At 49.4% G+C, this 22,105-nt stretch overlaps 1 protein-coding gene across 1 annotated transcript in view; it reads left to right on the top strand.

The window, feature by feature from the left end:
* LOC119397704 (intermembrane lipid transfer protein VPS13A) overlaps window positions 1-22,105 on the top strand; it is a 1,038,245-nt gene that overhangs the window by 77,848 nt on the left and 938,292 nt on the right. Inside the window, exon 14 of the mRNA XM_037665124.2 lies at window positions 14,376-14,488. Coding sequence (XP_037521052.1) covers window positions 14,376-14,488 — 113 coding nt within the window. The remainder of the gene's footprint in view (window positions 1-14,375; window positions 14,489-22,105) is intronic.

The raw sequence follows: 22,105 nt of genomic DNA, 5'->3' as shown, positions 1-22,105 counted from the left end.
CGCCTCTCCCACTAGACACAGACTCAAGGCGTTTGCCCACTCACTTTTCTCCCAGCCCTGCCCTACTGCGATTCTCTCGAATCGATGCAAGTATGCATCGAGGTCGTCCCTTCGCTCATCGAAGGGCGCCATCAGCTTACGCGGGCAAATTTGTCTAGGCCTGGGAGTACTCGAGTTGTCCAACGCCGTCGCGGGGGTACTCGCGCTACTAGGGTCGCTGCGCGGACAAGCGTTCATCTCTGCTAACTTCAACTTCAGTTCTAAGATCTCCTTCTCGTGTTCATGCTCTTTCTGCGCGCGCTCGTACTCCCTTTGGCGCTCTTTCTGAGCGTTCTCGAAAAACCTCATCGTCTCCTCCTTATCCATTTCGCAGTCTCTGGCCACGGCCGCCAATTTCTCCCAATCCATCCTTGCAACCCCCGACGATACGTAACTGGGCCTAAACGCTGGAAAAATCCTGGCACAGGCTCGCCACTTATTATGTCACGTATCTCGGGAGCGCTTGCAATATGTGATGGAGTGGGGAGAGAGAGCGAGGCCGGAGACCGTGGCGTCAGTGCAAACAAATCTTTATCACACAACACGGCAAACAAAATTCTCACACCAAAATATTTACATCAAAAGGTAACATTAGAAAAGGTGACGCTATAGCGCGCAACCACTAACAACAAAAAGCGCAAAGCCTACAAGCTATGCTTAACTCCTCCGGACTCCAAAGTCTGGCCACTATGGCGCCTCAGTCTCGCTACGCGAATCGAATGTTCTTACGGTTCGTGTTGCCCGTCGCCTCGATTCGGTGCGAAGATCGACGCCCAGCCCGGTCGTCGCAGCTCCTGTCGACGCGTCATAGTCGTCGTCGTCGATCCGCCGCCTCGCTCGTCGTTCTCATCGCCGATCCTCCGGCCCTTTGTCGAGAACACCGGTCTTTCCCGGTTAGGCCTACTGTCGGCCTCTCAGTGCCACTTGCTCAAACTGTCGACGTGGCTCTCCAGTGATTGTCGGTGGGTCGCCGCCATCTTGCCGAGCTGTGGTAGTGCCGCAGGTGCCACGAGAACTGCGTGATGAGGCTGCCGCAAGCCCGGGACGCCTCGCTCGGTAGACCCCGAGGTCGACGGCCACCCTCCCGGGGCATGCACAACGCTGCCTCCAGAACTCAGTCCTGCTGCTCTCGTCGCGGGTGCGACGCTGGTCTGCACCACCTTGCTCCTCGACAACTCCACCGAAAAATCCCCAACACTTCTTCTGTGGTCTCCCACCTCAGCTCGGGTCGCGTGGCACGCGCCTTTCTCCGGCCAATGGCTTGCGTCGACGTGGCGGGGGTTGCACACCATCGGGTACTTTTCCATTCCCCGCTCACCATCGACGCATTGCGCTGTCCACACGCGCCCCGTGCCCCTTTACTCATGACAGACAACTAGTGTGTTCCCTGCCCCTTTGCTGATTGGAGGCAAAACTCTGATAATCAGGCGCATTGACTTCTCCCAATGAAATCTCTATGGGCCTTCTCTCATTCTGTCCAATGTATCCTGTGGCTTGTGCCAGTCGCAATTTGCGCTCTAGTTCCTCCTTTTCCCGAGCATACGCTTCTAGCGCAATGGCGCGTTTTGCCTCGCGTTCGGTGCGACTTGCCTCGAGATCGGCGCGACTTGCCTCGCGATCGGCGCGTCTCGCCTCGAGATCAGCGTGTCTCGCCTCGCGTTCGGCGCGTCTCGCCTCGAGATCGGCGCATCTTGCCTCAAGTTCGGTTTTGCCCTCCTCTATCTTACTCTCCCACTCTTCTTCATTGAACCTGAGACCCTGCTCTCCATTGAGCTTTCTCTCCCGAATGACTCTCACTATCTTGTCCCAATCCATATCCATCCTTGCAACCCCCGACGCTACGTGACTGGGCCCAACGCTGGAAAAATCCTGGCACAGGCTCGCCACTTATTGCGTCACGTATCTCGGGAGCGCTTGCAACGCGGAGTGGAGTTGGGAGAGAGAGAGAAGAGAGACTCAGGAGAGACCGTGGTGACACAGCAAACAAAACTTTATCTAACATACCACGGCACACAAAAATGAACACTCAAAATTTACAACAATATTGGCACATCAGGAAATTCCTAGGCTAGTACGCTATCGCTGACAAAACATTGAAAAGCATTCTAGCTCTGCTTGGCTCCTCTAGCCCGAAAGTCTGGCCACTATGGCCTCTCAGTCACTCGCGATACCAATGGAGCGTTCTTACGGGTCGCGGTGTCCGCCGACTCTGTTCGTGGTCCAAGTCGACGCCCAGTCCCGTCGTCGCAGCTCCTGTCGACGTCTCCGGGCCGTCACCGTCGATCAGACGCCTCGCTGATCATCTTCCTCGCCGATGCTTCCTTCCTTTCGGAGAACACCGGTCTCTCCTAGTTAGGCCTAACTGTCGGCCTCTCCTCAGTGCCACGGGCTCTAACTGTCGACGTGGCTCTCCGGTGATTGTCGGTGGGTCGCTGTCGTCTTGCAGAGCTGTGGTAGTGCCGCAGGTGCCACGAGAACTGCGTGATGAGGCTGCCGCAAGCCCGGGACGCCTCGCTCGGTAGACCCCGAGGTCGACGGCCACCCTCCCGGGGCATGCACAACGCTGCCTCCAGAACTCAGCCCTGCTGTTCCTGTCGCGGACGCGACGCTGGCCTGCACCACTTTGCTCCTCGACAACTCCACCGAACAATCCCCAACACTTCTTCTGTGGTCTCCCACCTCAGCTCGGGTCGCGTGGCACGCGCCTTTCTCCGGCCAATGGCTTGCGTCGACGTGGCGGGGTGCACACCATCGGGTACTTTTCCATTCCCCGCACACCATCGACGCCTTGCGCTGTCCAGCGCGCACCCCGTGCCCCTTTACTCATGACAGTTCTACACTGGGAACCATGAACACGCACTTTTCCCGCTTGAGCTTGAGACCAGCATCCTGAAGTCGGGCCAGAATGTTGTGCAGATTCTGCATGTGGTCTCCGTCGTCAGTACCGGTGACGAGGATGTCGTCCAAGTACACTGCCATGTGCCTCATGCCCCTGAAGAGGTTGTCCATCTCTCTCTGAAAGATGGCTGGTGCCGAGGCCATGCGAATGGCAAATGCGTATACTGGAAAAGCCCCATAGTTGTCGATATCGTGACATACTTCCATGAGGCCTCCTGGAGGACCAACTGCTGGTGCGCGTCTCTGAGGTCGAGCTTCGTGAACCTCTGGCCACCAGACAAAGTCGACCAGAGATCTTCAATCCGAGGCAGGGGGAACTTTTCGACGGTAGCAACGGGGTTGATCGTAACCTTGAAATCCCCACAGATTCTGACACTACCATCTCGCTTGGGGACTGGTACGATGGGAGCGGCGAACTCCGCAGTCTTGACTGGTACCAGGATGCCTTCTCGCTGTAACCGTTGCAGCTTCTGGGTGACTCCGTCCTTCAGTGCGAACGGCAGCGGGCGAGGCTTGAAAAACCGAGGCCGGACTCCCTCGGGTACATGGATGCCAAAAGTCGTACTGGCGAATGGTCCTTGGACACGACGTTGAGCCTTGCCGCAGAGGAACTCGTGCCTGCTGCCGCACGTCCCCGCTGCCACTTGCGACGCCTACCCTGACCGCGGGCTGGTGTGGAACCTGGGCTTGATCCAGGCTGTTGCTGTGGTCCGCTGTTCTGCTTTCCCTTTCGGCATACTCGTGCAAGGTGCCCAGTTTTTCCGCACGTGAAGCACTGCGAATGTACGAACTGGCACTGTGTAGGGGAATGGGCGTCACCGCAGCGACTGCATATACTGCCCCTTGCCACCATCTTGTTGACCGCCGCTTCCGTTGACGCCGCACGTGCAATCTCGCTGGCGTCTTTTGTCGCCGCGTCCATCGCCAGCGCTGCTTTCACCACATCGTCCAGCGAGGGGTCGGGAAGTTCCAGGAGACGTGTCTGCATGGCGGGGTTGTTTATGCCGCAGACGAAATGGTCCCGTAGCAGCGAGTCCAGCTGGTCCCCGAAAGCGCAGGTACTCGCCAAACCTCGTAGCACAGCGACGAACTGCCTGAGGCTCTCCCCTTCCCGGCGGCTCTGGTTGTTGAAGCGGAAACGCTCCATTAGCGTGGACGACGCCAGACTGAAGTGCGAGCGCAGTGTAGTGAGCAGCTCGCTGAGCGTCTTGGTATGCGGTGTAGCCGGCTTTAGGAGGTCGAGCAGGAGACTGAAGACTTGGGTTCCGCAACTTGCCAGGAAAATGTCCCGCTGTTTCTCCTTGGGCGTGTGGTTAGCGCGGAAAAACACGTGAACTTGCTCCTCATAGATGGGCCAGGGGACCCGTCTCCCTCGAACGGCTCGAGCCTTCCGTACAGCGGCATGGCGGCAGATGCGGGGGGCGTTGTTTCGCCGCTCTCGATGGTGTGGGTCGACTCGTTGACTGTACTCGTCGCCAGGTGTAACGAGCGTGTGGCGCCCTGCCTTGCCTGGTTTCGTTACCTCGCCAGGTTCGGCAGGCAACCTTGGTCGTGCGTGAATAATAAACACTGACGAGCGCGGCTCGGCAGTTCGCTGTTACCCCGCCATGCGTTTGGGTCGTCGTTGTTGGAGCGCGGGCGCCTCGGCCCCCCCTCGTCCACGGTCCCCGGTGCAGATAGTGACAGGGTGACCTGGTGTTGAAGCAGAAGCATGTCCTAAGTGATTCCAGTAAAAAATTTTCAGTTTTCTTGGCACCAGTGTGGATAAGACTGTACCGGATTGGAGAGACAGCCTCTTAAACTATGTACAAGCTCACGGACTTGCCAGCTAGGACCATTCTGTGGACTGGTGCATGTCTGTGATCTCAAGCTCTACTAAGGCAGAGGGAACGAGGGGCCCGAGGTGAACGCTTCTTCGCACCCGCAGGCTGTGGCACCGGGTGTCACAGCCTGACGTTCGAGCTCAGTGCGACGCCACTGAGCTCGAAGCATGTCACTTAGGACGTGCTTCTGCTTCAACACCAGGTCACCCATTTCGTACTGAACGTCCCGATGAGAGCGGTCATACAGCTCACACTTGTGATCTCGGCAGAACTACCTCTGTCCTGTTCATAGGGACAAAAGAAGAAATTTCTGGAGCAGAAGCTCTTGCAAAGCGGAAAGAGTGAAGCCAGAATTTGCCCCTCATTAATTTCAGCAGCATGCTCATTTCTGGTGGCGCCTGCTTAGAGATCCTGTTGTTGTAAATGCTAGGTTAATTATAAAGCTGAAGATCTCATTCCCAACCGTATTGAGATTTGTATTGATGACTCGATCTCCAATAAAATGTTTTCAGCCTTCTTCAAACCTGTAACACAAAGACACACGTTTGCCTGTTAGCATGGTGAGGCATGGGACGAATGTGCTCTCTTTCCTTTGCTGACATTTTACCGTGGCTCTACTAGGGTAGCCTCTGTGGCCGCTATCTTTTAGGGGGCATTGCCTCACTGTTGAGGCATAATTTCCACAGCAGCAATTCTTTTTAAACCTCCTTGGTGGGGCTAATTTTGTTGTCCATGCTGTCTGATGTGATGCTCCTCCCGTATTCAGCATGCAGCCTTCCAGATTGAGCATGCGCTGTCTTGTGAAAGACTAGCCAAACTACATTCGCAGACCACCCATTGTCAGCCATGCTGCAACAGTCAAGTGACAGACAACTGTTGTCACTTTCATCACCAACGGCCAGCTGTGTGCGAAACACTCTTGTTTCCAAGAATAAAAACATGGAATTTAAGCGCTCATTTCTTTGTTTCACACGACCTTAGTGACAATGAAGCCAAAAGGTATAGGGGACGCTATTCGTACCCTTTTCACTGTAGTGTAGTAATTATGACACGAAGGGACTGAGCCTCGATGCTCTACCAATATAGCTATGGTCGTTCTTTCATTCACATTATCGAGAATTTTTATGCATGCAGTAATTCCACTCCTGCGCCAAATTGGATTTACTGCGCCATCCTGATAATATTGACGGAAATTGTGCCAAACTCCGCCAGAGGCTCGGCTTTGGGGACGTCTATCACCGGCAATCACACCGCCAGTGCGTGAAAACATATGCATACAGCTTGATCGTGGGGCCGCCATAGCTACAACCATGGACCAATAATTATTCCGCTGAATAAACAGCGCTCACGCATGCCAACCGAGTAAGCCACGATGCCATGTACGGTGCCGACGCAGCTTCTGTTGTGCAAGTTGGCTCGACGGCAAAGCGCATTCTCTGCAGAGGCTCGTTACGTCTAGGCCCATCGGTAATGATAAAGTATGGCGGCGATTCATTGGCGTCTGTTCCATAAATGTTGCTGGTAGCTTGCGTCAAGCGTAATTAAAGCAGTGTTCAGTAATAACTACACGCATGCCGCTAAAATGCCTCCCTTATGTTTCGGGACATCACAGAATGAAACCTGCCAATGCTTGCAAAAGATATATGGAACATCCAGAAGAGCTTTTTCATAATTCCTTCCACCAGCACATCCGGATTTGTAATCGCTCTTGCGGTAAATATCCACTGACAGGTTCTGCCCTTTCGAGCTCGTGAGTGCTAGCGTCCCTATTCGAATTTCTTGCTTGCTTTTTTAAAAATGTCATCTCATTAATAAAAGCATGCCTCCTGGCCGGAGCAGCCGCAATTCGGTTTTAATATGCGCAGCTTTCAGTACCGGGCCCGTTGCTGATGGCCGTGGCGTCGGAAGGCCCACTGTTAAGCGGCTATGCCATGTTACACGTCCACCCCTCGCTTTCCAGGGTCAATAGCTGACGGTTAAAAAAAAGATGACAGTTTGCAAAGCAGTGAATGCAATACCAATAAATTTAATTGTTATACGGCGAATGCAAAAGGGACCCTGTGAGATGTTTTTTGCACTGCTCCCTAGAGGGCACTAGGGGCCTGTTGGCATAGCCGTGTACAGCTTCGCGGTGAAAGGAGCCTGTTCTACCACGCAGTTGGACGGGACACTTTCACGGCTGGAAGCGGATCTTCCAGGCAACCCAGCGCATGCGCAAACGGAAGCACTGCGAGAATGCTCCTGCTAGAGCACAGAGTGGCCTCAGAGAGAGGGAAGGGAGTGTCGCAGGAGGTTCGCTTTCTGAGGCTAGCCAAGTGATGTCCTGTTGCGCCCAGCAGTACAATCGACCGAGAAGAAAAAGTACCGGGCTTTTGCCTTGGAGTTGTCTTACGGGAATGCATTAGGGACAGTGTAACTCTTTAGCATTGGGGCACTGTTGGACGTCACCGCGTTTGTCTACCATTCCTGCTGATAACCACATAGACGTATTTAGAGGGTTATTTCATAAAATATAATTTGATTGATCTAGTGCTCTGTTTATTTGCTGGTGTCGAAAATAATCGCTGAAGAGGTTATTCCAGAACACTTGACTGCATGATGCTCTTATCTTTGCAATATCGAGTGAAATAGGGAGTGCTTTTGAAATTTCGCACTGAGATTCGCAATGAATCTAAATATTTTTAGCTCTGCATAAGAGCCCCACAATAATTATTAACCCTTTGAGGGTCGAATTTTTTCGCGAAATCCAGTCCAAAAATGTGTAATTTTTTTATTGCTGAAATAAATTCTTCAGACGATTCTATTTCAGAAAAAGATTGTCTAAAATTATTTTTCGTGACCGTAATGTGACAAAAAAATCATTTTTGTTGTTACATACACATGATTTATTCGTAGTAAAATCAAGGAAAATCCTAAAGAAAAGAAACTTAACAGTTTCTTATAGATAAAAATTCTGCATTGTATTAAACACAGCTCACAGACATACAAAAATAAGCGCACCAGAGTACTTTTCCGGTAAAAAATGTTAGTGCTCTAACACAAAAACTTTTCAGCGTGTGATAGTCTATGAAGCATGGCTCACCGCGCACGCTTTTCAGATATCGCTCCTTGATTGTCATCGGAGTCTGAACACGTAAAAAAATTGTCATCTGACAAACTGAAATCCAATGAATCAGATTCTTATTCGCAACTTGGGGAATAGTCCGCATCGGTAGAATCGCTGCGCGACTCACCGGCAGCAGAGCAACGGGCGCGCGCTTCCATAGCGTGCGAACTGCGTCAGTGAGCGCACGGAAAAAAACTCTATGGTTGTGCGCCCGTCCGGAAAGCAAAACGAGTGAAAAAGCTACAGTAATCCTTCGTCTTATCGCCAACAAGGCGCAGTTAGATTTTCTGAGACCCCAAAACAGGAAACGCAATTATGGCGGCGTCGTTTGTGTAACTTCAGCGCTGCACGGAAGCAGATGTACTCGTGCCCCGGGAAGCAATAAACGAGAGAGTAACAAGCGGTCACCCTTTCAGAGATTAGAAACCAAACAGCCATCAGCTTTGCGAGCGCAAGAAGCGAAAACCACCCGAAGGACGAAACCGAAACCTGCCGGACCGCGTGCGTGCGTTTTGATGCGCAATTGAAAGCCGCCGCGCCTCTTTGGAAAGCAAAAAAGAAAAAACAAAAAGACGGAGAGACAATCGGCGCAATAAAAAATTCCATGTATTCCCGAAGCGGCCCGCTGCGCGCTAATCGCGCGTACCGAAGGACTAAAATAAAGTTGTTCATCCATCCATCCAACCGTAGCGTGGCAGCACATTCCAAGCAAGAGAAATGATCGAAAAAGGTGCGTTTGAAACCAACCGCGCCGCGGGCGCGCTCGGTTGCGCAACTGGTAGCCGGCGTGCGGCGCGCCGTTTTGCAAAGCATAAAAAAAGCAACAACGAAGAGACATCGGCGCACGAAAAAAATTCTACATATTCCCAAAGCATGGCAGCACATGCAAAGCAAGAGAAATAATCGAAAAAGGCGTGCACTTTAAGCCAGCTGCACCGCGAACGCGCTCGGATGGGCAAACGAGAGCCAGCGCGCCATTTTGGGAAGCAAAAAAGAAATACAACGGAGAGACATCGGCGCATGAAAAAAAATTCCACGTAAACCCGAAGTGTGGCAGCACAGGCCAAGCAAGAGAAATGATCGAAAAAGGCGCGCGTTTTAAAAATAAACGCTATGCCGTACATGTACGGCGAAAACTCCTTGGTACCAGGAAGCTTCTGCCATACATGTATGGCGAAAACCCTCAAGGGGTTAAGGTGCTTGAACTTAAGTGCAACTTGTTTCTCCAGTGTACTCCAACATGTGAAATTAGCTGCTCCAAAGTGCTCCCAGATGCAAAATTACTTGCTCCAAAGTGCTACAATTGGAAATTCTTGCTGCTGCAAAGTGCTCGAAAATGAAACTTTTGCTGCTTTGAACATTGCTCCATATCAAAAGTCCTCGGTAGCATCAGTGTGCATGCAAACCTGGGAGTCGGCGCCGCCTACTCGAAGCCCTGACGGCGAGTGTGGAACACACATTTTTGGCCAGCCGGCGTCCATAGTATGTGATATCTTTTTTTAACAACGCAGCTGTTTAAGCAGATCGTTAGAGAGCGAATAGAATTATCATCATCATGAGCCGGCATGTGCTCTCTTCGTTCTCTTCTTCATCGTCGTTGTCGTCTTCATTTGCTGCTTCACTGCCAGAACACATGTGCTGATTTCTCGGACGTGTGGATGCAATAACTCTGATGGGCGAGAGAAAGAGAGAGAGAGAGAAATTCTTCAGCGAAATATTTCTTGCCGAGGCGAGATTCAACCCTGCGTACACACGATCTGAAGGCGAGCGTCTTAACCATTCCGCTATTGAGGTACGATCGCAGAGCATAGAATAGCCTTATACAGTATCAAGGGTGTAGCCAGGGGGGGGTTTCAACTCCCCCCCCCCCCGAATTTTTTCAATTTTGCTTGCATATATATACACGCACACATACAGATGCACGCACAAACATACATAAAGCGTGGTTGAACCCCTCCCGAATAAAATTTCTGGCTGTACAGTATGGTATAGCAAGGGGGTGGGAAAGGGAAGTGAGGGAAAGGAGGAGGGGAGAATGAGCACAGAGAGAGAGAAAGAACGAGAATAGAAAGATAGAAGGCAAGGGAACGACTGCAGAGAGAGAGACATAAGAAGAGAGAAAAATAGACAAAAATCGAGAGCAAAATTTACAGAGAGAGGAAGAGACTGAAAGACAATAGAAAAAGGAGAGAGCAAAGGGTGGGAAAGAGAGAGGTGAGAGGGTAGAAGCCTAGCCAAGCCATGAGCAGCTAAGTTTAAGCTCCACTGTGCACCACTTAGTGCCAGCTGCGCTAATATTTCAACTCTTTATGCTCTCGGTAACTTGTGCTCCGTCGTTAAGAACTTCTCAGGTGGGTCTGTGCCACAGGAATTGGGAAAGCCCCACTACCGAGTACAGCAGGTGCGAGCCTTAAACGAAAACTGTGCTCGGTGAAGTGAATGAGAGAGAGAGAAAGAGTTGAAGAGAATAGTGAGAAAGTGATAGAAAAAAATAGAGAGAAATAAATAAAAACATACAAAGGTAGAAAGAACAAAACAGACATGAACAAGAGATGGAAAAAACAGAACAGGACGCAAAGAGAGAAACAAAGAAAAAGGAGAGAGAAGCAGAGAGAGAGAAAGAAACAAGAAAGAGAAATAAAAAGTCACAGTTTCGCCACTAGGGCAAAGCAATGAATGCGATAGCAAGAAAAGCGGCCCGTGATGGACGCACTGCTACGCTGCATAAACAACTGCGCCCCGGCAGCAACTATACTCGCGGACAACTTTTCTTGGCAATGAAGCAAAGGCTACAGAGCCACAATGCACGTATCCTACCACTAATGAATGTAGTCCCACAAGTGCGTCCGTATTTTCTCCGTTAGATATATAGAATACTCCTTCATTTTCTACATGTAGCTTTTTGAGATGGAACGCAGTGCTCACAAGCGAGATATATGTATTTCTTTTACTTTATACATTGTCACTTTGCGTTTTTGCGTGCGTGAAAAAGTCGTGTCTTTTACCCGTACCTTAGACGCTAAGCAGCGTTAGTGTCGAAATGCAGCGCTAGCCATGACTTTCCAAGGCGTTACGAGACGCCTGCCAAACCGGACTACTTCGTGTAGCACTACGTGTGCAGACGCTCCGCTCCGTAGCTTTCCCTTCATTGCCAAGAAAAGTTGTCCGCAAGTATACCACCCGAGTAGGCAGCGGAAGGGCAAGGTTCTCCCTGCGCAAATATTAGAAGAAGCAAGCAAGCTGGCCGACGACTTTTAAATGCGCCCGTTTAGGAAGCCTTCATGTGCGCCCCTCCGTGCTTCCATCAGACGCACGGAGGCGCGCACATGAAGGCTCCCTACGCCCGTTGCGCTCCTCGTGCCATCTCGCTGGTAATGAAGTAATGCTTATAAGCGCCTGCCGTCTCTGAGTCCTGCCAGTGGTAAAAGGTGTGTATATAACGCTCGCTGTTAGCTACCTGAAGGATATGCTCTTTGTGGCGTAACGGCTAGCGCCACGCGCTGCGGAGCGAGAGGTTGCTGGTTCAATTCCGCGCTTTGGAAGCATTTTTCTGATTTATTTTTCTTTGGGACTTTTATATATATATATATATACATAGTTATACATATACTGTGCATAACGGTGGCGACGGGGACGGCAAAAACCAGCCGAGACTGTCCATATATACTAATTGCTATCGCAATAAAAAGAGCAAGAAAGAGAAATAGAGAAAGAGGGGAAGGAATAGAAAGAAGCAGATGCAAAGAAAGAGTTACAAGAAGCAGAAGAAATAAAAAAACACGCAAGGGTCACCCAGCTGCGTGCTCTTCCTTCAGGCTTTGCACCACTGGTGCAAAGCTGCAATAATTTCCTTCACGAGCTGACCAATAAGCCCTGGCATACAACAGCATCAATTCTGCAGGAACGAGACCTTCGCTATGAATGAATAAACGAAGAGAATTTAAGGGCTGTCAGTCGTTGGTTTGCATGCCCAGAAATATCCGATAATGTGGATGGCTGCCATAGTTTCAGTTGGAAGAGCATTGTGTTGCAGATTCAGTCCCTGCTGGCGGCAAGTTGTCTTTTTCATCCACTTTATTTTCTTCACATTTGCATCATAATTACTACAATACAGTTAAAAGAGAACAAATAGCAACCCATTATGGTCGTTTTTTGCAAGATGTCTTTTGCACAAATGTTTCCCCAAGAAAATCAGGTTTTTGAAGTAACACTTGTGCAACTTCTCTGGCTCAAGTATTTTTCGTATTGCCCAGTAAGTGCACCAAAAGAAAGAGAAAAGTGCTTTGAGTACTACTGTGTTCTTGCGCAGAGCTTCCGTAAAATTTCAATTTAGTTTCGTAGTGGAAATGCGACTTCTGAGGGCCTTCTTACACGCATGCAGCAGACTTGATTAAATGCATTTCAACCGCCTGTTAAAACTCGCTCAGAGTGACTTGATTTGTACTCAGCCAGGCTCTTTTAAACTCTCCATAATTTACAGGTTGTGTCTAGAAATGTGTCCGAAAATCCTCAGAAATAAGGGAAATGCAATATATGTTGGATGCCTTCACAATTACTTCTTCTCTAGCTGCAGGCATCCTAGACATCATTTGGGGCAGTAATTAAGAAAGTTAAATTAATTAACTTTCTTAATAACTGCCCCAAATGATGTCTTTAACCATCTTAGGATGCCTGCAGCTATAGAAGAAGTAATTGCGAAGAACCCAATGTAGCTTTGAGATTTCAAAAAAGCGGCCTCTAGTAATAGTTATGAAGTAATGAAATTCAACCATATGCAGCAGCGAAACTAAAACTGAAATGTGGAATAGTGCAACTGCCATAGCCTTCTGAGACGTCCAGGATGAGTGAGTGTCGTTACATCAACCATTAGCCGACTTTGTTGTGTGGGTGTGTGGGCTGCATTTGCAATTATAGCATGCATGGCACACATATGTTAATGAATGTAGAAGAACTACACCTCTGTAACTGTTGTCTTGAACGTCATTCTGGTCGTCTGCTTGTTGCACTCATCGGTGGTTTGGTTTCGGTTTTGCCATTGGATTTGGTTTGATTTTATTACGCCACAATAATTACTAGAGCCCGCCTTTTCTATATCTTAAAGCTGCGATGGGTTCTTCATGTGAGGAACTTCTTCAATCTGACTTGACGGCCTAACTCGACTAACGTTTTCAGATACGTAGATGATTTTTTAATTTTTATGGACACCGATGTTGCATCATATAAGAATGACGCTCTTGCAGTTTTAGACCTGATGCGGAGTGGTTTCAAACATTTTGAGCTTACTCATGAACTTTCTGAGAATTGTGAAATCAGGTTCCTTGACTGTAAGCTATTCCTGAATAATGGCCGCACTTGCTGGATGTATCAACCGCGTGGAAATAAGCCTGTTTTGCCATTTCATTCCGCGCATTCTAAATTAGTTAAGCGAGGTATCGCAAAATCTTGTTTCATGAATGCCTTGCAAAAATCCTGTGTGCACAAGATTACCGAAAGCTTTGTTGAGCAATCTTCAAGGCTGACGTCAGCTGGATACCCTGACCACGTGCAAGTTTCCGTTGCCGAAGGCCTGCTGCGTGAACTTCAGGCCAAAGGAAACGATAACGTAGTCCAACCTGTCACTGCTAGACAGGCTTTCGCCGTGGTTCCTCATATGCACAAGATAGCGCACAATCTTAAGAAAGTGGCACAGCGAGTTAATGTGAAGGTGGCAAGCTGTCCGTTCCTCCGTCCAGACCCACCCTTGGTTGCACTACTAAACGTGCAAATAAATTTAGAGATTGTATCTGTAATGTGGTGTATCAGCTGCAGTTATCGTGTGGAAGATATTACGTCGGTCAAACAGGTCGTTGTATAAATGAGAGGCTGAAGGAACATATGTACAATGTGAATCATTATAAACAAGGATGGCTGTCCGTTCACTGCAGCACGTGTGGCTGCCGGCCAATATTTTCAGAGTGTACTATTGTTGCTACATGCAGGGATCGCACCACACGCGAGATCATAGAGGCAGAAAAGATATGCGCATTGAAAGATGCTTGTGTTAGCACCCCTTCTGTCGCGCTCACCGATAAAGAAAAGTTGTTCCTTCGCTTGTCGGTGTGATGTACTTATGCATTACCATTGTGTTTCGCGCATGACTAGTGCAACTGGTGACTGTATAAAAGCGAAGAGCTTCGCAAGAAATAAATTGTTGGCAGTTCAGCGCTCTGTCTCGTCTCTTCTATTCCCTCCGGTCGTTTGCGCTGTTAAGCACTCTTTGTCATGTTATACCAACACGCCCAATCCTACTGTCTCTTATATTTCAACTAGTATTTGTCATGAGCAGTCTTTGTTGCGAACATGAAACAGGTATGCATTATCACAAAGAAATAAAATGTAATGAGGTACTCGTTCATTGTTTCTTTTATTTGTTTAAATAGCCAGAGGTTTGTTGGGAGTGTAGCAGCAATGCATTGTGCTGTTCCACATGTTCATAATATCTGCTGAGACCAGCTGTTGTGTCCTTGCAGAGATAGCCCCACAGCACGTATTTGCACTGGACTTTGAGCAGAACCCGCTGGACATAAAGACTGATTACAGCATGATGGTGTATGCAGAACCAGTTGAAGTTGTCTACAATGAGGTAAGTCATGTGTTTGGCATTTATTGCAAAGCCAAAGTTGATAAAACAGGATTGCATGCGATTGACTGAGCCCTCTTGTGTAGACAGAGCAGGAGAGCATCTTGTTTCTTGCATCAATTGAAAATCCAGCCCAAGCATTCCTTCTAAACTGATTTTCATTCTGTGAGCTCAAGAGGGCGTGTTTGTCCTGTCGCATCGTTATTGTCATCCAATTATTGCGCATTTCTAGGATGTGGTCACGTGACCGTGACAATGAAGTATGCAGAAATCAAACCGAAAAGGATTAACTGTCTAATGGGCGAACTTGTGCCCAGCAAAAGAAGTAACACTCAAAGCATAACGATATCGTTGGTCACGAGAAACTGATAGACGGTAGGACATGTCGTCTTTTGGACCTGAGTGGCTGGTGCTCGTGCCTTGGCTCCACAGCAGACTCGACCGGTCGTCTCCAAGTTTCCCAAACATTGCTGCATGGCCTGTGCTCAGCGCTGGTTTTTCTTGTGGCTGAAGCCCACTCTCACAAAAAAAAAAAGTAAGCGCGTGTGGCAATATTTACCCTTTCAATGGGGACACAAAAATGTACAAGCACAGTTTTGAAGATTGATCACTTTGTCTACTTTGTACTGTCCCTGTGTATTTTTGCATCTTAAAAGGTGAAATGGAGTACCAACACGTCAAAACTCGAATTCTTTATAGAGGTTACATTCGTGCATTGTAAAAGTGGCTCTTGAGAATAGCTTTGAAGAAGGCCTCCTTCCAGCAGCATCACCGGTCACTCTGCTGGTGTTTCTCGGCTTCCTTGCCGTTCTACTCATGATATCCTTGAAGGAATACTGCTGCTGTGGGGATCGAGGTGCACCAACGCCTCTGCAAGGACATTTTTCCTTTTCTGCTGATCCTTTCCCTCTCTCGTTTCACCTTTGACGACCACCATGCACGTCTCATGGTGGCACTGCGCACGATCTTGGAGCCACGAGAATTGATGTGGGCGAGGGGCTCTCTCTCCCCGCAAAGTGCAGGGTAAGGTTCAGTTTTCCTCCCCGGCTGCTTTGGGAATCGTTCGCACTGCAGCCTGTTGACGGTGCTTTGGCACCCACAGTAGGCGCGTATACCTTGTGCACGGAGCAAGAAAGATAGGAGGGGGCACTCCGGGCCAGTGTCAGCGCAAGCATGTGCCGCGATAGGATCAACCTGGGAGAGGAGATTAGCGAACGTGCGTGCAGCACGCCTTGCGGCGATGCAAGGAACTACGTGCTTTCATCCACAAAAGGAGAGTGCGCGTGCCCGCAGTCTCCGGGCGTGATCTGCTGCTGGCCGCTTGCGCTACGTTGTCGTGTGCCGGCAAAAAAGTTTTTTGCCAGAGTGGTTTGCCCTAAGGAAACAAAGTGCATGTAGAGCATCTTAGTGCTAATCTTTTTTATTATTTATATTTTGCATCAGACGCTTTTCAGACGACAATGAAAGGAAGAAAGTGGCAAACTTCAAAAAGCAGATGATCTGCAATCGTAGCCAGGTGCATGTCTAATGTCCAGGGTGTCTACCAACCGGGAAAACCGGGAAAACCGGGAATTCTCAGGGATTTTGGGTAGTCTGGAAATTCTCAGGGAAAACTCAGGGAAATTGTGCTCCCATCAGGGAAAATCCACAGTAACTTTATTGAAAGGCACCGAGAGTCGTGGTAGCGCTGGCTCGATATTTTGTGAACGCATTTTTCAAATCAAACGGCCGCTGCGGCTGCGGGGAGGTGGCGAACCTCGATGCTGTCATCGCCTTCAGACCTTTGAAGTGGGAGAGAATCAGGCTAATCGTGGCATGCGGGAACCATGAACCACGGCACATCGTATCGCGCAATGTTGTCAGGGTGTTCTGTGAGTACGCGGTGTAGTTCTGTAATCTTTCTCGCGCGTGCTGTGCGTTAGCGCCCGATATGGTGTTTTTGTGATCGCCGCGTGTCAAGTAACAAGCATGATTAGTTGTAGAAGCGGTAGCAGTAGATGTAACGAGCTTGAGTTATCTTGCAAGCGATCGCGATCGTTCAGGAAGCGGATGTCTTCGACAAGGCTGGTATCTGGCAAGCCATCGCGATCGGCGAGAAAAAAGACGACGCTTGTTGGCTGTTATCGGAGAGCTCGCTCGCTCTGATCCCGAGCTTCAAAGATGCTATTGAGGACTCCTTGAAGAATAGAATAAATTTCCAGGTGAGAGCCAGCGTGATTAACGGGCCCATTCACAGCAAGTGAAAGCTTTTTTTCTTTCTTTTTTTTCCCGATGAGGGCACTGCTGAAACAAGTTTTAGGCAGTCGACCGATATTTTTGTGGGCTGCAGCTCGCAATTACCAGCCACACCACGTGCATGTTTGCTACAAAGCCGAATTACAAAAGTTTTCAGAGCCAAGGCATAGCAGCGACCGAAATTCGCGACACCAGCACGGGTCCCATTTGCTCGATTCGGCGCGCGATGTCGGAAAACAGTAACGTTTCCACCATAATCGGATGTGCCGTAATTCAGGCTGTTGCCGTGCTTTCATGCGATCTTAGCCCGCAGCTATATTGCTTTTTTTGCGATAGCAATTATATAGACACTCCGTCGCGAATTTTTTGCCTTCGCCATGATCTTCCTTATCAAGTCCAAATCGCGATTACATCACCCCGCGCGTCGTATACTCCATGCGCGAGTGAAAGCGCGCGGGCGCTGCCGACGAATGGGGCTTAAGCAGAGATGAAACGAGCCGACCGTCTCGTTCGCGCGATGGGCACAGATAGGAGCCGGCGGGTTGGGGAGGTGGGGGGGGGGGGGGCTGCGTGAGTCCGACAGGAAGTGCGTACTTTGTACCAGCGGGCGTGGTCGCGTGCGCCGCGGTATCTTTAGTGGGGATCAGCAGACGGCACATACCTTTGTAGGTGTTGTGCTCTAATTGCAAAACTTCCGTTGAAGCCATAGCAGTGGCGGATCCAAAGGGTGCGGGGGCGTATCGGCGATACCCCCTCCCCTTAAGCCAGTCCCCGCCCCCTCCCTTCAGTGCCTGTCGCCCACCTCCTTTGTCAGGCTGCCTGTTGAGTTTGCCCCCTTTTTCAGGTTGCTTCACCTGCCACTGCCCGAAAGGGGTAAAGAGAATCTTGTCCCTGCTCTCTACCTCTCTCATCGCTCTACCTTTTCCTGCTTCCCTATGCACATTTACAACGAGGGCTTCTTAGGCACCGCCATAATTCCCTCCAGGCTGTTGTAAATATGCGTGACCCACCAAAATGCACTGCTGAGCGGGGGCTTCAGCCATTGTACCCCCCACCCCCTCCCTCCATTAGATACCTGAATCCGCCCCTGAACCATAGATAGGGCACTTCTCTTAGTGCAGCGGCTGCGTTTCCTAAAGGAGCGAGCTCCTAGCCTATATTCATATAAAATTCCTCTTTGTTGCTATCGGATTTACTATTTTGCTCTCGCGGTGAAACTGTGACTCTTTTTTTCTAACGTGGGATGGTTTTCGATGTTTTGCGTTCGTGGAGAGCAAATGGTTCGGCTGGGCAACATGGTAGCAAAGGCGTTGCATTGCTCTGGGCAACGCGCAAGGATTTTACAACAACCCGCAGCAGCAGAACAAGTGCAATTCCACAGTGCATTTAACCCGCATTTGTTTCGTATTTACATGTGATACTCTGGCAAGGCATCTAACTGTGATTGCTGCACCTCAGGCTCAACAAAATTGATTTTTTTTCACGCAAAAAATAAAAAAAAAACGTTTTTTCATGTAGCCATATTAGTCGAACATTCTTGTGGCATCTTCAGTTTAAGATTAATCCTTCAGTAACTATGCCTTGCATGAAAGGTCGAATTTCAGTTTAACGAAGTTTCGATATAACGAAGTGAGTCGCCGCTTTTACCAACTTCGCTATATTGAGGTTTAACTGTTCTATGTACTATTCAAATGGGATTAAGTCGTTTTTATTTTCTAACGTGCGTATTAGAGAGTGACATCACCGAGCGACATGGTCTCTACCCATCTTGACATAAAACAAAGTTCTGCTTCACTCAGGGAATTTTAGCAAAAACACTCAGGGAAAACCTGGAAAACTCAGGGAATTTAGAAAAGTCAACTCGGTAGACACCCTGAATGTCACACATGGTGTAGCTTGGTGATTGGTTTGCAAGTTCTTTGATATAACGAAAGACGAGCATCTGTGCTTGGATATTATCATGAGCCATCAAAAATTGCCGATCATTGCGATACAGAACTACTGTGCTGGGAAAGAAAACATACATTTCTGGAGCACGTTTGGGCAGACGTGAACCGACCTAACAGCAGAACAATGTCTGCCGCTCGCTTCGAGCAGTGATAATCAATGCTTCGTATGTATGTCAGTTACTGTGCTTCTACTCTACGAAGTGAGCATTGACTTTGTAAGAGTTTGCTAATAAGCAACAGTGGGGCATAGATGGTTTGTCCACAAATGCAAATGTGGATACAAGTCCTGTGCAGAAAATGTTTTGCAACTGACCATGAACGCGTGCAAGAATGGGCGAGATCTATTGGAAGAGAGGATCGAGAACTGACAGCAAGCGACGTCTAGAAAAAGCATTTTCGCAGTGGAATGCTCAACAGGCGGAATACAATGCTAAGCTCAGACATCCTTGACCAGCCGAAGTTCTTGAGGCTCCTTGGGGTGGTACCTTGCATTTTTTAGGAATTTCAGCCGACTTATGCACAGCAAAAAAAACCAAGAACCGGTCGGAAGATGAAATCGATATTTGGACGGAAACCCGTCTGGTCAGGAACAGACATGAAGACAATTAAAACAACACTCTGACCGCGATTAAAAGCAAATAAAAAGCACGACGGTCGGAAGATTCCTGAAATTACCGATAAGGTAGTGCCAAACAAGCGAAGGTGGAGAGTACTTTGAGAGTACTCTTACGAGTTGGAAGTCCTCGGCGAACATACTGACAGTCTCCAGACTGCTTCAAACTTCCAGGTAGGCTGCGTCGAGGACGAGGGGGGCCTCTCAGCTTTTCGCATTTGTTTGTTGTAGCTCAACATTGAAGAATCTTATCACCAAGTTCCCGAACAAAACACTTGCGGGAAAAGTTTGGACACTAGAGAATTGCTTTTTTTGTGGCATAAATATATATATATATATATATATATATATATATATATATATATATATATATATATATATATATATGTAAGAAACTCTTTTATTCACGTTTCTGCAGGCAGGCTCCGCGGCATTTTTTTCGTCATTAGCGAGTATTGTACGGCATTTTAACAAACATCACGTGTTTGCTGAAGCATGCGAAGGTGAAAGAAGTGAACCACTCTTGAAGCGAACAGCTTCGTGAAATCATTGCGGTCAGTTGATCTCTCTCCCATGGCCCTCCGGCTAGCTTAGCCAAAGCACATCGTAACGTTTGCCGTCTCGTTTAGTGATGGCTGTTGTGTTTAGCCAGTGATACTCTGATATCACTGACCTAATGCAAAGGCGGCGCTCAGGCACCGAACAGTGGCGTGCAAGCAGACGACAAGAGCGGGCTCCGCGCTTCCCACGTCTGCCGCTGCAGTGCAGCAGTTCGGCTGTGGTTCTGTAGGTGGTGCTCTCACGACGTGCTCCCTAGGGTTACTGTATATGCTACCTTTAGGTAGCAGAGTTGCGCATAGGTCCGCCATCTTGCCCACCGTGGTAGCCACACTAAGCAGGAAAGCCACCTCTCTGGAATGTAGGAGCCGACGCGGCTGCTGCTGTTGCTGCTGTCCTCTCGGCCCACCGGCTCCGTGTACTTTCTCGTTTGATCATAACGCGTCGCTGGCGCAGTGACTTTCGATTCGAAGAAAAAAAAAAGAATGGAAAGCTCGGAGAAACAATAATTTGAGATGGAACAAGTGGAGATGGAACACTATCGCAAGTAATACTTTTGTTTTAAATGGCAATTAGAAAAAGTGCGACGGTCACGATTCTGGACCAATTAAATTCAGCCTAATTATTCGTTTCACGTAGTTTTTGATGCAGTGCTTCAAAAGATTAAGTGAATAGCTCGAGAAAACAAGTGCTAAAATTATCACTGTGTTTTACAAATAGCGCAAGCCCACGAGAATTTCACGTACGTCTAGGTAGATGTGGCATATAATAAACACTCGGTCATGCTTTAAACTTTTATGCCGCACAGTGCTGTGGAGATAGGTTTAGCACAAAGCTTACCCTACGAGGCGACCGTGAAGGGACGCGACGTTCTCCACTGCCGCAGCGAACAAACACGCTACGGCCCGGTTCGTCGGCTCCGGCACGGCGCAGAAAAGGCACTCGAGGCAGGATGTCAACAAACAACACGGGTTTATTAACCCAAGATGCAGCGCAGTACGACAGTCACGGGCTTGCAGGCCGTAAAGGGAACTCCGCAAGACCGATGGAGTACGCTTGCCAGCGGCGCTACGACTATCACACAAAGGGCAGCAGTCGAGCACGCGAACGAGAAGCCGCCTGCTAGAGCAGCGCGTGAACCTCTCGTGCCGGCCTGAGAGCATCTCCCGCGGGCAAGCCCGCGCGAGACAGAAGCGAGCTCAAGGGGGAAGGGGGTTGTCACTGGCGGCCAATGAGGAACGGCGTTGCGCAGTGACGTAAGCTAGCTTGGTGGCGTGAGCATGTGAGCATGTCCAGGCATGCCCGGACGCGTGCCCACGCGCCGGGAAGCCGACGCATGGCTCGCACCAGACAAAGAGGCGTGGCGCTGCCGCCGTGCTCGCCATACTGCCAATTAACGGCAGTCCCCGGCGCTCGAGCCGCGCGAGCTCAACACACGCGCTAGCTGGGGAACGAGGCGCCAAAGGGGAGGGCGCGCTCGATTCCCACAGTGCTTGGAATGAACCATGCTGTTTTGATAGACCTGTAAGGTTCATATTCACACACATCGCTTCCTTCACACAGTCACTCGCGCATATTTTTACCGTTTTGTCCCGTTCGATTTTTAATCAACCTTTGACCAGTGAGAGAGAAGCGATATATATCCTGTTCGTTATCGCCGGCTTCTGACGTCTCATGCGCAGCAGCCACTTGAGTCGGCGACGGACGACGGAGACAGACTTGCCACATGGAATCGAGAAGAAGGCCTTTCCGTGCTCTTGTCGGTTCGTGCAGTTGGTGAGCGCCGCATCCTGTCATTGTCACAACTTTGTAACACTGAGTCAGGGCATTGCGCCGCGCAGACGTTCGCAAAAACGGACAGCAGAAGACACCACCACAACAATGACAAACAATCCGAACTCAGCTGGACCGTCTTGCGCTTCGCCGGACGGCTTGATTTGGCTTGATACAGCGGTGGTGGCGCGGCGATCGCCAGCACCCGCGCGGCCGTGAAGTTGGCTTTCCCTAAAATGGATGCTTTATGCGCATGTGAAAGCGCTGGGCGAATGGTGGCGTGAGCGGCGAGTTCTATCAGAGGCGCAACTCTGCTACCTAAAGGTAGCATATACAGTAACTCTAATGCTCCCCAGCGAGACACTGAAAGCAGCCGAGTTTCCCCTCCGGTCTGTTCTTTCTCCGTCACCTTGTGCTAGTTTCGCTTTCGTGCACTGAAACCAAAGCGCTCGTGCATGGTCGTACTATGCCAAGCTGCACTTGCAAGAGGCC

Source organism: Rhipicephalus sanguineus, chromosome 6 (genome assembly GCF_013339695.2).
Source record: "Rhipicephalus sanguineus isolate Rsan-2018 chromosome 6, BIME_Rsan_1.4, whole genome shotgun sequence".
NCBI classification, from domain to species: domain Eukaryota; kingdom Metazoa; phylum Arthropoda; class Arachnida; order Ixodida; family Ixodidae; genus Rhipicephalus; species Rhipicephalus sanguineus.
The sequence above is the reverse complement of the archived record's forward strand: the minus strand, read 5'-3'. Positions and strand labels throughout refer to the sequence as shown.